Source organism: Cupressus sempervirens, chromosome 3 (genome assembly GCF_028749045.1).
Source record: "Cupressus sempervirens isolate cs-2001-9-10 chromosome 3, ASM2874904v1, whole genome shotgun sequence".
Taxonomy (NCBI): Eukaryota; Viridiplantae; Streptophyta; class Pinopsida; order Cupressales; family Cupressaceae; genus Cupressus; species Cupressus sempervirens.
Genome location: NC_143120.1, coordinates 802,696,330 through 802,714,775, shown reverse-complemented (window position 1 = coordinate 802,714,775; position 18,446 = coordinate 802,696,330). Strand labels below are relative to the sequence as shown.

Sequence of the window (18,446 nt, the reverse complement as noted above, 5' to 3'; positions counted from 1 at the left end):
ATGCCCCCCTTCAATGATGACTCAACCCTCAACTTATGTGAAGTTATAAAGTTAAATTATAACTTTACAATAAACCATTTAATAATTTAATAATAATTTGGCTGTTAAAAATATAATAACTCCCAAAATACTTATCATTTAAATATGGTGTCTGACATAGGAGTCACCTATTATTTCTCCATGTGACCAAATGTACTTTCCAAAAATAGAAAGGATCCATCTCAATCAACACTTGACTTACCACAACTAGTAAGTACACCAATCTAAGCCCAAATGAAATCCAACTTGAGCCAAGCGAAGACCAAGCTATAGCTTACTAAATTTTGAAGAAGACAAAATCTTCCCAAGCCAAACCATTGTCTCAGAAGACCCTCTATTCACAAACTTAGCCTACGAGGATCACAATAATAGGCTAATCTCTCAAACTTCGATGCTAGCAAAAAATGGGGACATTACAATCATCATTGCCAATCGCAAGTGTATGGGGGTGCAAGATGTTGTACAAGATTATGGTTTGTCTTCTTTTGGCCCCACTTTTGTAATTGGACAAAAAATAAACAAGTACATAAAGAGTAATAGCAAGCCTACTACCACCATAGATCCATAGAATTGATAGTAATAGACAAATTAGTAATTTCTCCACTTGTTACTTCGTTTTTTGTGAAGGCTCGGGTTGGAAAAGTCAAGGCATGTTGAAACCACATGTTGCTCCAGGCATTAACATTCTAGAAGCAATGCCAAATGGATATGAGTTTAACTTGGGGACATCAATGACGTGTGCACATTTCAGTGGCCTTGCAATGCTTATGTGTTGTTCATCTTTCATGGAGTCCCGCAACAATAATCAGCTCTCATGATATTTGCCTACATCTATGACAAAAAAACCCAGCAAACTAAAGATGGTACAACAAAGAAGCCAACCCATTCACATCAGTGCTAGGTCACGTAAATCCAATATCTGTTGTGTCTCTAGGGCTCATCTACGCCCTAGCAATTGAGGATAACATTGATTTTCTCTTAGCTCACAAATACACTACAAATCAGATCAATTTGTCGACTTGTGCCCCAAGTTAATTAATAAAGAAGACAAAGCTATTCATAATTACCTATAATTCAAATCCACCATCACTTCTCAAATACTTGTAAGAAAGCGAAAAATAAAAAATGTGGGTGCCCCTAATTCCATTTATAAAGTGTAGGTGGAGGAGCCGCAAGGAACGAAAATATCTATAGAATCAAATACATTACAATTTACAAATAAGAACCAAGAGCTTCAATTTGTGTGTGGTTTGAGAACTTCATGATGGCTAAAGACAATGGTAACTTAGGTTAGTCTGAGGAGCTATCATGGAAATGTATCCAAGGTGGAGTTTATGTTGTTCATAGTCAAATAGTTATTTTTTCTTTAGATGAGTGACATCTGGAATCCTTGATGTTGATATGAATGTTGGAATAGAGTTTATGGGCTTTATATCCTCTATTACTATCAGATTACTAAGTGACTAATAGGATTTTCTATGCATGTCTAAGGTTAAAACACTAACAAGAAGATAGCATATAGAATCAAAACCATACATCTCAATCAGCTTATAATGAAGGATCAAAATAACCAAAAAAGGAGACCACACAACAAACTTCTTGTTAATGTGTACCTTTTCCTAGTTTTCCTGGTTTTCTTTATTTTCTTTGTTCATTTAATTGTAGAGTTACAGTTGTAAGAACACTTTCCATTTACTAAGCTGACTTCGAATAAATGACTCATATCAACCATCCACTAGGGATTTGAAGAACTCTATTTAGAATATCTTACAATATGAACTGAAACTCATGGAAATCATCAATATTATCTATACATCTAATTTTCTTATACAGCCCCAAGCATTGCTGAAATGAGTAGTCAGCTAAATTTGGGGAAGATGATAGCCATCAATATGTGCATCATATGTCTATTTTAATTTGATTATCAGAAAAACCTTGAAGAAAAGCAAAATATTAAAATACCAAGTTTTAGAATAAACAAGTTCATACTGAGTTGCTCATATGAAACTTTTCTAGGGAGTAAGACAATGTTACAGGAATTCCCATCTTTGAGAAAGATCGCATTCTGCAATAGTCAAAGGAGTTGTAAATAAGATTAAAGGTAGTTTTTCATAATGGAGTGACCATATACGGGCACTGCACCTTTGATCAATGGTATCCGGTGGACACATAGCTCCAGTGGCACTCCTTTTAAGTCTTTATATGTCCAAGCAAAAACATCCTTGTACTCCATGAATATTTTGAATGCTGTCGCCTTCAACATTGGGTTCCAATCATCTCCTACCAGAATGTTTTTCAGATTTTCCTCATCACCCAAGTTCATTGTTTTCATCGTAGGCTCTTCGTACTTCATCAGTTTATCTTCCTTGAACATATGGGTTGGTGTTTCATCCACCTGCGCTTCTCCCTCCTTTAGTTCACTGTACTCCTTCAGGAACTCATTGCCTGCATTTTCTTCCTCAACACCCAACATGTTGCAGCTCGGAAAGACCTCGTAATCTTCCATTTTCCAGTGTAGCAGTCTGTTCACCAAATCTAGGTCATCATCAGTTGACCCTCCTAATCTCAACACCCCTTCTTTATCTGGTTCCATCCTCTTTTCTCCTTCGTCATCATTCTCACTTTCGCCTTCTGAGTCCGACAACGCTGCTTCTTCCCCTACCGTTTGTGTATGCAAATCGATTATGAATCTCTTGCCTCCTTTCTCCATGTACAGGGTGTTCCGTTTCCAATCATGTTTTACCTTTGCTTGCACCAGCCACCCCATCCCAAGATGGCATTGTACCCTCTTCTCTTCAGTGGGATGACCGCAAAATCTAGTAAAAATGGTTATGTCCTAATTGGCTGTGCCATCAAAGTTCCCAACCGCTTTATCCCATGCTAATCTGCTGTGAGTAACTGGAAAGTAGGTGGCCATAGCATGGGTTGTCCTAGATTTTTCCAAATATCTTCTGGTAGCACGTTCACCCCCGATCCTCCATCTACAATTGTATCCGTCAGCACAATACCCAAAATGCCTATCTCCACTACTGCCAGGTGTCTTCCTGTCATAAGTGCCAATAGCATCGGGTCTACTACCGCTGTTGTTTCCTTACTATCCCTTGCTTCCTCCGTCACTCTCGAGGACAGTGTCATATTTATAATAGCCGTACGCAACTGTGGCATCGTGAGAAGAAGGTCATTTAGTTTAATTGGCACTTCTGTTTGCATTATCCGCTTCACCATGTTTTGTTCCGCCAAGTTCCTTTTCGAAGTTTCGGCAGTGTTTTTTATTTGTGACTTCTCTACTTTCATCTACTTTTCTATCTCTATTCGTGCTTTTTGTAGCCTCTCCTTTTCTTCTTCTGCATCTAGGTATTTTGCTTTCTTGACCTGCTGCCATGTGACTGCCAATACCTTTTCATCACATCTTTCAATGCTCAACAAATTCACACCTTGCTTTGGACATTTTGAATCTTCATGGTCCCCTGGACCACACCATTTGCACAGTAGTTGTGGTGTCTCCTTCGTAGTACAATCCCTAGCGAAGTGGCCCCAAAGATTGCATGCCTAACACTGTATCATCAGCCATCCACTCGCATCATATTGTATTCTACTCTGGCCTCCGTTGTTATTGTTGTTGTTTCCACCTCTTCCGCATCTATTATTGTTGCAATATCCACCCAAAGTTGCATCATTGCTTGTGTTATTGCTGTTGGACGCTTCCTGCGTTAGTAACACCTGCTGGTGTCCTTTTGATTTCATGTTAAACGGGCACTCTTTCAGGGAATGACCCGCCACCTGGCAAATGTCACAAAACTGTTTCTTCGGGCATGAGCCCTTTGTATGGCCATCCTCTTTATAATTTGTGCACCATAGTTCTCCCTTCACTGTGTTTGGATTCTTTTTCAAATTCTTAAATTCTTTCATCATCCGAAGCATATCTTTCTGTAATGCTCGCACCTTCTTGTTCGATTCTTCATCACTACTGCTACTTTCAGAGGATGAATCATCTGAATCGAAGGATTTATCCTTTTTCTTCTTACTTGTCTTTTATTCACTTTCTAAATCCATTGCACGAGTATACACGTCGATGTACGATGCCAGTGGTACAATCTTCATCTTCTTTTTCAGAGCCGGCCGTAACCCCTCCACAAACCATCGTTCTTTCAAACCGTCTGTCGATTGACTTTCCATCTTACCAACTAGTTCTTTCAGTCATCTAGCATAGGCCCAGACTATTTCATTCTTCCCTTGTTTAGTACTATATATCTCTGCTACTATTTCATTTTCGTCCCGAAGCAATCTGAACTCTGCTATAAATTCTTTTTTAACGTTCCCCCATGTAGTGAGTTTTTGAGGGTCGGTGTCGGAAAACCAATTGATTGCCACACCCCATAGGGTTGTTGGGAACTGTCTGACCCAATCGTCCTCATCCGTCACACCATTTGCCATCCATATGGTTTCGCATATTTTACAATGACGGATAGGATCTGCTATACCATCACCGTTAAACTTGGGTAATTTTTCTTTAGGACCTTCCATCGTTTCTTTTGATTCTTAGGTACTCGTTGAGAACTTGCGTTGTTCTGGATCACGGCCTTGCTTCCAACAACCGCGTTGCCTGGTGAAAGGTCTTCTTCAAGTGAAGTTGTTTGATTCTCCAACTGTATCCGTTCATTCGATGTATTGGGAACAAAGAGTTCACTCCACGCTCGTGCTCCCTCGGCACTCTGAGTCGTGTGAGTTGCTTCCCTTCCATTCGGACACTCCCGTCGGCGTATACAAGTTAAGAAACTCCTCCTTTGTTTCTTCCACCAAGTTTAATCATTGTCGAGTGTCCTCCAGCAATTCCTCAGCACTCCTCAGCCTACTAGGTGAGTGCACTCCCTCCATCTGTGCCTCTTCGTCCCTTTGGTGCCCCTCAGCAATCTGCTGAAGCCTCTACCTGTGCTCTGCCTGCTGTGCTAAAATTAAAATTTGTTGTGTTCTACGTAGTTCATCCTTATCTTTAACCTTGTTCCTATCTTTGTTAAGAAAATTCGGCATTAATCTTCATCATATTCCTTCATTCCAAGTATGTTTGGCAATGGCGCCAAATGTTTACCATACAAGGTAAGAACTTAACACATGTAGTATAGCATGATACAATGCAAAATAGATACTTTATTCACATATGCACTCAATGATTACAATCCGAATACAATGACTACAATGACGGTTCCAAAGTCCATCTCGGACGTGTACATATACCTTTCCGAAGGGGTGACTCATGCATCACATGCTCGTTCGGATACCACTCTACCCGTCGGCTACACTATACATTTTACCAACAACAACATGTTTATACTGAGCTGCTCATATGAAACTTTTCTAGGGAGTACGACAATGTTATAGGAATTCCCATTTTTGAGAAAGATCACATTCTAAAACAGTCAAAGGAGTCGTAAATAAGATTAAAGGCAGTGTTTCATAATGGAGTGACCATGTCCAAAATTTAATAATCCAGTTATAGATGTGGGTACAAGAACCCGATTTTTTGGATACGTGACATTTTTGGGGGGGTTTGGGTGCGTGTATGTCTACATATTAAAAATTTGTATATATACATACGCGCACACATATTTTTTAAAGATATATATATATATATATATATATATATATATATATATGTACAAAAAAACAAAAAACAAATCTACAAAATTAATCATAAATATAGGAAAAGTCACACTAGCACATATCACAATGCCTTACCAACACTAAAACCTTTGTACCAGAAGCGACTAGTATACATAAAACAAGGACACAAGCTTGTTTATTAATAATAAACATAAATAAGAGAAAATCATAATAATAATTACAATCATCAAATGAATAACGACCTATGTCAATAGTTTATCATTAACAAAAGACTGTAATGATTAATTAAGAGAACACTGTATGAAATGTGCTCGATGAACAATAATCTACTAAAGGATATATGTTCATTTAATAGATAGTTTAACATAAATTAAAGACTATACACAACAATCATTATGCAGCAGTAATACATGCTATTAATATAGGGTCAGGTGAAATAATAATAGCAAACTTGAGTGGTTACAGATTTACAGTAACATCCTTGTACATCATGATTACTAGATAAAAATATTTTATTTATATATATAACTTATAATGCTTAAGTCTATATAAGATATGTTGATTGTCATTTATCAATATCAATGTTGGTGATGTGTTACTGATGATGACAAATATGTGAGAAATGTTTGACTGCCCGAAACCCATCTTGAATTTGAGATGTAGGCAAAAGGTGTTTGAGAGGGTTAAGTCATTGTAGAGTTGTCCATAATAGCTCCAAGGACCAAAAGGACCTTACATAGAAGCACCAAGGACCCACTTACAATGTCGACCAAAATTTGTGAAAGGGTATGTGTTTTCCGAGGAATGAGGCAAGATGGTGAAAGCAAGCACAGGCCACCATGTAAGAGGGTTATGGTCAACATTCCTCTTGGACTTGATGTGGAAATAATTTTGGTCAGACCCATCATGTCTCTTCCACCAAAACTCTGATACGTTTGTGTAGCATTATTTATAATCTATGACAGTGATATGGCTTTTCTAACCTTACCTGAATATATATGTATGTGTATATTTGTATATATTGTTTATGATTGCAGGATTCAAGTGTTGGGGTACATTACTACAGAGATATTTAACTGGTAAGATGTAACCGTAACCCTAATTTGTTGCAATTGTAATTTAAGGGAAAATTCAGAGCAAGTTATGAAGGGATAACACAGAATCTGTAGGTCGTGAAGGATTTTTCCTTTTCACTTAAAAAGATATAATACATAATTTATGTAGGTACCAACCCAAGTGAGTGTTTCATCCATTTCCCATCATCTCTTTTCTGCACAGAAATCACCAACAAAAAATCATGTCAGTGATTGATACACAAGAACAGAAAGCACAACAAAATGTTGCAAAAAATAACATAAGAATTAAAATTGTTTATTACTGGAAAGTCTTCACGATAATGTGCTCCTCTGCTTTCCTTTCTAGCCTTTGCTGAGTGCATGGTGATACAAGCATTGATTAGAAGGTTTTCTAGTTCAATTGTTTCTATCAAATCTGAATTCCTGCAAGGAGATAACATTGAAAAAGTAAACACGTTCAATGAAATCAAGTGACTCAGGAAATTATTTCAAGAATACAATAACAGTACTACCAAGAACAAGTTTTATTCACTCGGTAACGAAAAATCTAATGCACAACCTACATTAAATCAAAAATCATCTTACCATATCAAAGTCCTGTCTTTTACGTTGACATTTTCAAAGCTCTTCCATGTTTCGTTAATTAGCTTACACCCTAAATAAGCATTAAGGGCTCCAATAAGTTTCAAGCAACACATATTATACCCATACATTGAAGCAATATATTGTACCTAAAAATTGTGATAGAAGTCCCACAAAATTGAAGGATATGTATATGGCCCAACATGGAATCAAAATTTCTCAAGTCAAGAAAATGATTAAAAAGCTTCTTGCGTGTACTTGCAGATGGCTACATGAGATGCAAAAACAATAAAATATAAACATGTATTGATAATCTTGAGATTTCTTCTATTTTAAAATCTTTGCAACTAAAAATATAAGACAAATGTTAAGATTCAGATATAAAGATTTCGCACATGTGAATAATATGAACCAATTGATAAGTAAATAATATCACATTATGAACAAAGATTTGTCAGGCCAAGGATGAAGTTATTTTTAACAGACAAAATGTGACAAGATACCAAAATTAGTAGACTGGTTCCAAGCAACAAAAGCCATCCCAAGAAACACCTCTGAAATCTCCCCCTATAAAGAATTAGATAATAAGATAAAATAAATTTATTGATGTACAAAAAGAGACCACAAGGGGTATAAGGGATTGGAAACATACCACAAAACCAAAGCATGTAACAAGAGCACCAAATGGAATCCACAAAAAGAACAAACAAGAAAGCAAAAGAACAAAGCAAGAAAAGATAAGGAAAATTAAATACTCCTCACAGGCAAGATAATGGGAATTTTATTAGAAAAGAATGTTGTTCACATTTGGATAAAAAGGTATGTTTTAGTTTTAGAAACTTTCTTTATTCAAAAAGTTAGAATTTTTGAGCATTCATCAATGATGGACTGGAAACTTCATAGTTATATACTAGATCAATAATTTATATTCAAATTGGTTGACTAGATGACTTAGAAAGAGAGGAAACCAGAATCCATAAATCCATTTTTGTCTCGAACCCTTCGAGGCTATGCCCATATTGTTATCCCACTTTTGTGCATTGATTTTAAGACTACAGCCAAATTGCAATTTGGTGTGTGAGGAACCTAGGATTGAGCTATAGAGTTCAGGGAGGGAGTGCCTCCCAAAGTTTAGCCTTGCAAGATATAAAATAGGAATAAGAATATAATACATTGGCATGGACGATAGGGATAGGAAGCAAATTGAACAAGTTAATGAATAAACATCTCCATACCACAAAATAAGACAAAGAAGGAGCCTCGTATGAATGCCAAAGAGAAAGGAAAGAAAACATTTTTCCGTTTGATAACAAATAGAGGGAAGTGGGATAGAGTACCTATGATAGGAAAATGAGATATAGACTGAACAAGTTTTTATACCACCATTAACAATAAGACATGAAGGAATGTGATTTGAATAGAAAGGAAATTATACTTATATTATATATGTCGTCCTACATTTTGTGGTAACAGCACAAAACTTTTTCAACCTAGTTTCGCATTTCTCTGAGTTTAGTTCATTATTTAATTGGATAACATTGCTCAATCAATCGACCCCAATTGCTATAATGAATCCTTTTACTAAAGGCCTTTGTCAAGTATTTTTAACTTTTCTGTTTGTCGAGCCTATGCTTGATTTTTGAAGCCTTCAACATCTTTTTTCATATTTATTAGTGTGTTTGTTGGTTTTTGGTCCTTTGGTTTTACTCAAATTATTTCTTTCGGTTTTCCCTTTGATTTGATCTATCTTAGGGCTTAATCAGAGTTGGCAATCAAAAGATATGATCATTTTAGTGCCCAAGAAATAGACTAGACCTTTTAGGTGCAACTACACGAATCAAAAATATCATATTATATTTTTAAGTTTGACATTCACTTTTTGAAAAATATAACATGAATTCATTTTATGTTATGTTTTTAAGTTACTTTATCATTTCAATTTTTCACTTAAAGTAACCATAGTGTACTTTATGTTACATTTTTTAGTTCAGTTGCTTTTTGATTTTTCACTTAAGTCACTATATTAACGATATAGTTTGATTTAAGTTTTGAGTTTTAAATCAAAAGCTCTAGTAAATATTACTTTTAAAATGACAGTTGCACATTATATATTACCTATATAGTGTAAATATTATTTATGACCCATTTGAGTAATATTTTATTCAAAAATTAAATTGACATCTGCTTAATTCATCACTTAAGTTGTGCAAACATGTCTATAGGCACATTTTCATTAAAAATATGCAATTGCACCTTAAAGTTGCGATTTTGATTGAAAATGCCATGTAAAAAACACAAAAACCATGTTAAAACATGTGTTTTAAAATATGCAAAGGCACCCAAAAGGTGTGTTTTGCCTTTGAAGTCAATTTTAAAACATGTAATTGCACCCAAAAGGTGTGTTTTGCCTTTGAAGTCAATTCCAAAACATGTCATTGCACCCAAAATGTGTGTTTTGCCTTATGGAGGTCAATTTTGAAGTTTTTTAAAAACATGTAAATGTGTCTAAAAGGTGCAATTTTCTTTCAAGAACATGCATTTGTCTTCCTAAAACCCGTTTTTGAAGATTGAAAGAAAAACTCCAGGCATTTTCCCTCCAAGAACACGTTTTTGCTTGGAATCTCCAAATCTCTTCATTCCAAATTAAGAAAATCTTCTCTATAGGGTCGTTTTTGCATTTCAAGGTGTTTCCATGCATTGAACGTTGATTTTCCATGCAAAAGACATCATTCTTCACTCCATTTTAGGGCACATTTTGATAGAAAATGCCTAGATTTGGTCATTTTCAGATCACATTTTTACATGAAGGGGTGTTTTGTGGTATTAATGAAATCCATAGCTATTGGAAGTCACGTTTTTGACATTCAATACAAAAATTGACTTATGTAAATGCGGTTTGAAACCACGTTTTTTAAGAAAAACATCCCATTCTCTTGCATTTATTAAAAATATTGGAGTTGAGAGGGTTTTTAGGGAACATTTTGGGCATTCTCATCCAAAAATGCCTCATTGGATGCCCATTTCAAATTCATCATTGCAAGGTTGAAGAGGTCCAAGTTTGTTTGAGAATTTGTCAAAGTTGGAACTTTATTCCCTTCATATTTGGCATATTAATCTTTTAGTGGACATTTTCTTTTTTGCTAATTAATTTGTGCTTATCTTGCTAATTTGATGCATGTTCTAGCTTAATGTTTCACATTTGTTGATATAGATGCCATGAAAAGTGTATTTTTTCTTTTAAAATGATGAATAGTCTCATTTTCATACTTTTGGTTTTTTCCCAAATTCCAAATTCAAGTTTGCATATTGAGGTATCTTGCTTGTTGATATGTTTGAAGGTACGTGTTTCTTTTGTGTTTATTGTTTGCTTGCTTGTTTTCTTGTTTGTCTTCATTCAGGAGAAATTGCAAGTACTTTTCCAAGAATTGAGCACATTTCATTTCACTCCATCTTTCATCAACGAATGCAAGTGCATCTTTTCATTTCCACCTCCATCATTGCATGCAAAGGTACATTGTATCTTCTCATTCTGTTTTCACCATTTCATGTCACAACACATTGCATCTCACCATTCACATATTCACATGCAATTACATGAAAACTCACCTTTCATCTATATCTACATGCAATCTCACTTTTCATTCCCAATTGCAAGTCACATATACATGTAATTCACTTTTCGTGCAATGACATCTTGAAAACCCATTTTTTGACATAAAAGTTACTTTTTAGAAATTAATAAATTTTGTTTGCACGCATTCCCATGCATTCTACTTTCATGTCTTAAAACATATTCATAAACACTCACTTCCACCTCATCTTTCCATCCCATCAAGCCGTAACCCAACCTTCAAATATGCATGTTGTCCCTTCTCAAGATCATCACATTAGATCTTCGAAGTGTCTCATTCATAATTTGAAGCCTTGTTGTTGATCAAGAACCAACGCTTTTATGGAAGCAGTATCCTCTAATGGAATTTTCATGTTGCAGCACAAGCACAAGGGATGCCCCCATCTACAAGATTGAAAGGAAAAATGAAATATCAATATTATAAAGAGTTGGCTCACACAACTCTATCCCAGGTCACATCTATTCTTGATAGTATGTCAGATACAAAGATCGGGCATGTAGATATGACTGATTTCGTGCAACGAATAGAAGCTCCTGCTAGTCATGAAATGAAGCGCATCAAAAGGAGTAATATTCATTTGGTGTCTTCCTTTCCTATGGCTGCCCTAGAACCGGAATTTGTTCTCGGATGTGCAAAGCGTTTCAGTTCAAAGTCAAAAAACATCAAGGATGTTGATGGTAACATTATTATAAGCCTTGATCCTGAGGTTATTGAACAGATTTACGAAGTGCCACAGAGTGTAGAGTGTGTGGATTTGACCAAAGAAACAACTTTGGAGATATGGAATGCCAATAAGGGAAATTATCAGAAGTATGTTAATCTATATTGGTTAGATTCCAAGAGAAAGAATTTCTCAAGATGGCCAAAAACCATTTACAGATCCAGTTTCAAGCCGGAATATAAAGACCTAATTATCCTTCTCATCAGAATATGCAGCCTTAAGGATTCTAATGATTTTGAACCATGGATGTATACGTTCACTTTCCAAATCATTGATAATAAGGAACATATCTTTTGGGGAGAACTTATCAACACTCCACTTTGTGAGCAGTTGCTCAATGTAGGAACATCGACACCGTTCTACATGAGTTCTTATCTTGTCTATATTGTTGCTGCTATGGGATCCTTTTTAGGACTTTCTACTAAAGGAGACCATCTTCAAGTTCCAGTTTGGGAGTATTATGATCAGATTACTTTGACAAATAGTATCATTATAGGAGAGTTCAAGATGCATTCTTTGGACATTTCTGGTGCTTGTTTAATAAGCAGTTGTCTGTCAAGAGAGTGTCTGACGAGGCTTGGGATAAGGTTAATTAGTATAGTTGCATCTTTATTTAGTTTCTAACTTTTACCTATTTAAGCGTTGGGTATTTCAAAGGAGAACCATATACCTTACCTAGGTATGCTACCAACGAGATCGTTTTAATGGAATTGACCAGACAACTCATGGAGGTTCAATCTGATCAACATGCTTTGCATAGACTAGGTTTTAGTATTTCTTCTGCCAAGCCCTTGGTGATCAGTCATTATATGATCAATTCTGTACAGATAGCAAAGGCCATGGAAGCAAAACTTCAGTTGGTTAAATTGACGAAGTTCAAAGCTAGAAATGATTTTGATTACAAAGAGGTGAATTCAAAAATCAAGAGAGCACTTACTCATGTCCATCATATAGAAGATATTTGGATTGACATGTGGACGAAGTTGGATATAATGAAAATGGACTATTACAGGTTGACTTTGCATCAAATCATGGCATCCCATCTAATTTCCAAAATGGAAGATGATGATAATATTCTTGATCTAGAATATCATCAAGTTGGTTTTGATAAACAATGCCCTTTCCCTATTCAATGACAGCAAAAGAAAGACACTTCTATCCTTGATAGATTTCAATCCGTTTTAGCAAACACCAACAAGTGGTTTAAAATCAAAGGTCTTAAAAGGGTTAATTTAAAGTTGGATTTGGATTGTGGAAGTTTTGGTCCTCCTAGAACCTGGAAGGAAATCGCAGTTAGAAATTGCCAGTAGAGATGGAGCATCTTCTTCTGATTTGAAGAAGTCCCTCAAATTCAAATTGAAAGGTGGAAAGGAATTTAAATTATCTCAAACACTTGAACAAGTTCAAGAGTCAAAAGGAGAATCAGATAAAGGACTTGATGAAGAAGAAGAGCAGGAAGAAGTCATGATCATATCTCCTCCGAGGCTTGCACAAACTCAGGAACCATCCATGTCAAAAGCACCTTTCCTGGGTATAATTGATGATGACGTGGATTCATTTTTCACTATTTTCACACTTTCCATCTCGACCTTAGAAGTCAATACAATGGCTCATACTATATCTTCAGCAGCTCCTCCCATTTTAACAGCTGAACAATGTGAACATTTAGGGAATGTGTTCAAGGATTTTTCAACTCTTATAGAAGGTCAAGTTTTGCAACTTGATACATCCTTAACAGGTTTTGAGTTATTCATGACAAAATCCTCCTATCATGCACCTATGAATTCAACTATGCAAACTGAATCTTGCTCGGTCACAACAAAGATACAATCAAGATCAGTGACAATGATCTCTACTATACCTCCTTCCACAGATGAAAATTTAAGTTTGCATGTATGGTTGAGCAGGATCGCAATGAAGAGAAGAAAAGTTGTCCTACCCACACATGACCTTCCTATTAAGAAAACTAAGTCCAAATCTTTGAAAGATAAGATTGTTTCAAGGATCTTAGTTGATTCTGAAAAGACCAAGTTTGTTGAAATTGCTGAGTCATTGGTGAACAAGCCAGTTGAAGAACTTACTCATTCTGATTACAAATTTACCAAGGTAGAAATTGGAAAGTAGTCACGACTGGGTTGCTTACAGGATGCTCAAGATGCACTTGCTAATGTGTTAAAAAGCAATCATGAATTATAGGAAAAGAAAAACCAGCTTAGGCAGGAAGTTTCTCGTTATTCAACAATAATCCTCACAACATGCAGTTGTTGTATCTCAAACACCTAAGGAAAGAAGGATACTAGAAGCTACGAAGTCTTGGATGGGAATATTTGTTTCTGAAGGAGTTCAAGCCATTACAAATACGATCAGAGTTCTTGGACGTATCAAAAATATTGAAGAAATGATGCATGATTTGATTACATGTTTGTCTCATGAGGCTAATACATTGAAATAAATTTTTGAATGAATGGGATGAGATCACCAAATCTGATTTAGATGTCATGGTTATGTGTGATGTTCTTCCATCCTATGAAATGTTCTATAGATGTCATGGACTCATTTGTTATAAGGAAGAGACACTGAGAAAGCTCCTAACAAAGTTGCAGGCCATTTTAGAAGATTGCTAGGTGATAGAAGTTAGGATCACGTGTGGCTTAGAACAAGTGGGATGCCAAATTCTTGACAAACATTGTAATTTGGTTGCAGTTGAAGGGATAACTTTAGAATATACAATCAGGATCAATGTTGATTTAGATTCTAAAGATTTTGGTTCTCATACAATGAACAAGTTTGTTTTGTATAAATCTTTAGCAAAGCACTTGCAAGATTCTCTGGCGGCAAGTTCCAAGATTGTGAAATCAGCATATTGCGATGCAGTTAAATGTATTGCATGAAACTATGTAATTACATGCATTACAAGTTGCATATGTAATGACATGCAATCCAATAATTTCTCTTCCAGTTAGACTCGGTCAAAGTTGGTTGAGCTGTTCTCACTTTTTCCTCCATCTTTTTCTCAACTCCTGTGCCTATATAAAGGAGTGTTCTCTTATTGTAAAACCATCTTTTATTGTATGTAAGAGAGCTTTGAAGAAATTGTGCAACCATAACTTTGATTGTGTAGTGCCATTTTGAAAGAAAAGTGAATGCTAAGAAAAAATTGAGACTTAACTTTGATTGAGCAAAATTGTTACTTGTGCAAGTTAGAAGCTTTGACTGTGATTTGCATTTGTTATCTTTGATTCACATGCTGTTTTGCATTCTTGATAATTGAGTTTACAAAGAATTAGGAAGCAATCAAATCTGAAGCTTTGACTAGGAGCAGTTGCAGAGATATAAAGACTAGAAGCTTTGTCTGTAGCTTATATCTCTTTCTTGATTCACAAAATAATTAGGATATCTATAGTTTTGGAAGACTTTGTGCCCCAATAGTAAAGCGTATTCATATAGAATAGATTATGACCGGACTTAGAGCCAAATCAGTATACTTTCTGCTAGCCTTTGAGTTGGTGTTGGTTTATTGATATCACTGTTTCCAGCCATTAGATAGAAATGTAGTTAGAAATTCCATCTTGCCCATTACTCGCTCCACGGGTAAGTGGATTCTTTCTTGAAAGCTAAGAGTAGAGAATATTGGTAATTCCCCTTTACAAAATCTCTCAACTTCTTGCTTACCTTGAGTTGATCCAAGGAATGGTGAGAAGGGGGAGCCTAACCTTTAAGATAGGAGAGACTCTATCTCACAAGCTATGGCTAGTCATCCTATTTGGATTGGATTTTACCCACAATTGTTTGTTACAAAATATCTACCCAACAATATACATTGGAATTATAAGGTAAGAACCATCTAATATCGAAAGGGGAACATGGTATAAGTAGAAAAGGGAATAAGGAACAAATATAAGACCATTCAAAGTAAGATAGAAGGATTTCTTTCTAGAAACAAAAAGCTTATAACTACACTTGGAAAACATAAGTGAGTATCAAGGCAGTCCTAAAAGGGTAAACGCATCAGATGATAAAGATAAGGTATAAAGTGGATGATATATTTTAAGTTTTTCTCCATGTTATTATATAATATGTATATGATAACTGTGTAAAAATATAATTACATATATAAATGTGTACATATTTTTTTAATAATTTTTTTGCTAGGTAAAAGATTTATATTTTATTAATTATGATCAGGATCAAACTTGGCCCAAACCAACGATGGACACACAAGAATCCATCTTCCCACGGACAAACACACCATGAGTGGTCCATTAACAAACCAAAGACTAAATATCTTTGCTTCCCTTCATGTGTGAACAAGTGTCATATCAAAGGACCTTGTTTTTGCTTTCCTATTCCCTTTTCCTTTAACAGTGTGTCATCCCTTCTCCAATCTAGTTGCTTCACTTTACCAATGCATAGAGCCAAGCAGTGAATACGGTGCCTAATCATTTGTACATCCCACCCCTTGTTGGGACTGGCTCCATTCTGCCATTAGGTCATCCATCAAATCCGATTCTTAACTGCATGTTTTTCCTCCCTTCCTATAGGAGTAGCAACCATTGTACTTTGCAAAACTGCCTCATCACAACCTGCAACACCAATACATTCATTATTGACCATGGGTTGTTCCACCTTATTTGTATTAGGAGATAAATGTTGTCGATCCCCAGACATGGCTTGAGAAAAACTTTTTTTCTACTCAACCTTCTTCTCAACTCTATAATGTTGGGTAGAAGCATTCTTCCACCATGAAGGCAACTTATGATACCACCTTTTGCATACTGCAGTGCTATATGTCTGGTGTGAAAACATACTCGACATTTGAAAGGAATCCCTTCATAATCCAAAGGTTGTGCCCAACAACACTTTGAGGTTTGACTAGTAATCTCTATAGGAAGACCTTTAGCAATATCCATTTCCACCAAGATTCGAGAAAAAGGTGGAATGAAGCATATTTGAAGATTCTTCATTTATTATCAGGAAAATCTCTAAAGCATCACCTACAACTTTTGAGCAAGAATCAAACCACAAATGTAGAGGCAAACTAGGAAGTCTTACCCACGATGCCATGCCTTTAGTATCAACACAAACTTATTCTCCCAGCACTATTGGGACTCTCACAAGATCTTATTCTTGTCCTGCACATTTTGGAAGACAACAATGAAGAAACCCTTAGCTACAAGGTAAATTTGAACACAACCTTTAAGTATTGGCTTCCAATGTTCCGAGATCCACTTGTGTGAATTAATTAAACCATAGTTCCAAGAATCATGACAATTCACGCAATTCATGCGATTTGGCAATTCGACTCAAGTGAAACAATTTTTTGTGAATCTGTGAATCAAATCAACGATAAAGGGTTTATGACATAAGTTACTAAATTTCAAGGGTTTTTTTAATTTTCCAATTCGTGGCCGATTTGATCCCGATTCACAATTTGATTTGGCCTTGCCGATTCCAATCTGATTCCGATTCTTGTTACTTTGAATTAAACTAAGCCAAATCCCTCGAAAATGAGCAATAGGACTAACTCTAGAAAGATGCTGAAATTATGACCAACCTCTAATACCACAAAATAGAAATTGGTCACAGCTAAAATCGCACTCTTAAAGTGCTCATTTGTCAGATTTTTGGGTTCTTGTCTCATTTGACAACCTTGCGCTCAGGATTCATGAGAAGCACCCCTCATCCCACCAAGTAGTTGTTTCAAACCCACCCCCAAACTAGACTTTGAAAAGCCCTTCTCATGTGGTTTTAAACTGCTTCCATTGCCCTTGTGTATAATTTTCCCACAAACCACGCAAGATGACTGCCCCACCTCAAAACCACCAATATTAAGCTACTACATCCTCTATGTCAGCCACTTTAAGTGATGATCGTCATTTGTTCTGTGCATATTAATGTCATAATTTGCCTAAACGGGCCCCAACCTACTACCAAAGACTCCTACCTTGCAAAATAGAACCCTACCGCTATTGTGAGCTTTGAGAAAGTCATGAGAATGCATAAAAGCCCTAGCACCAATGAAAGAATTGGAGTAGCAAAACACCATTCTAGATTATATATATACATATATCAATGCATATATACATGAAAATTTACATTATTTCAACATAATGGTTTTTAATGATTATTTGATATTATGTTTATTAGTTGAATATTAAGAAATAATGGATCAAACTCCCATAGTACAAGTGTAGGGATTGTGCTCATTTCTATATGAATGGCTAAGTGTCAGTGTAGGGGGTTGGGATCACCTCTATATGAACGATTAAATTGGAAATTATGATACCTCGTAGTGCTAGTGTAAGAGGTTAGTATGACCTTCATATGAATGGCTAAATGAGATTGATATAATCTCAATAATGCCGGTATGTGAGATTGATATAATCCCATCGGATTAACATACTTGAGATTGATATGATAATGTCGATATGAGAGAGTAATCTCCATCTGACTAACATAACCAAGATTGATACAATCTCCATGTGCTACAATATTTGATGAGTCAATATATGCATATGTTATGAGCCTTTGATAGAGGACGTCCCTTCCAAGAAGAGGCCTTAGGTTGTGCACTCCAGAGATGAGGGTGATGTAACTAAGGGTTACGAAACCTGATCTAGAGACATCCTTAAAGTTTGGTTTAGAATTGGGGTAGCACTTGCAACAAGAATATTATATTCAAGCTTATCATTGTTTATCACTAACATTTCTTTGCAATTTCTACTCGTCCAAAGCTAACACTAGTAGTGGGGACATTAGAGTGGTATCAAAGCACGA

At 35.9% G+C, this 18,446-nt stretch overlaps 1 protein-coding gene across 3 annotated transcripts in view; it reads right to left on the bottom strand.

Annotated features, from left to right (window-relative positions):
• Positions 1 to 18,446, bottom strand: part of LOC149569227 (succinate dehydrogenase [ubiquinone] flavoprotein subunit, mitochondrial-like) — a 254,135-nt gene that overhangs the window by 33,273 nt on the left and 202,416 nt on the right. For all 3 annotated transcript variants that reach the window (XR_016362732.1, XM_089821977.1, XM_089821978.1), the window contains 3 exons: positions 7,320 to 7,389; positions 7,037 to 7,157; positions 6,891 to 6,928 (listed from right to left, as the gene is read on the bottom strand). Coding sequence is in view for 2 of the 3 variants with exons in the window: in XM_089821977.1 (XP_089678103.1) it covers positions 6,891 to 6,928; positions 7,037 to 7,157; positions 7,320 to 7,389 (229 nt within the window). In the remaining variant the exon portion in view is untranslated. The remainder of the gene's footprint in view (positions 1 to 6,890; positions 6,929 to 7,036; positions 7,158 to 7,319; positions 7,390 to 18,446) is intronic.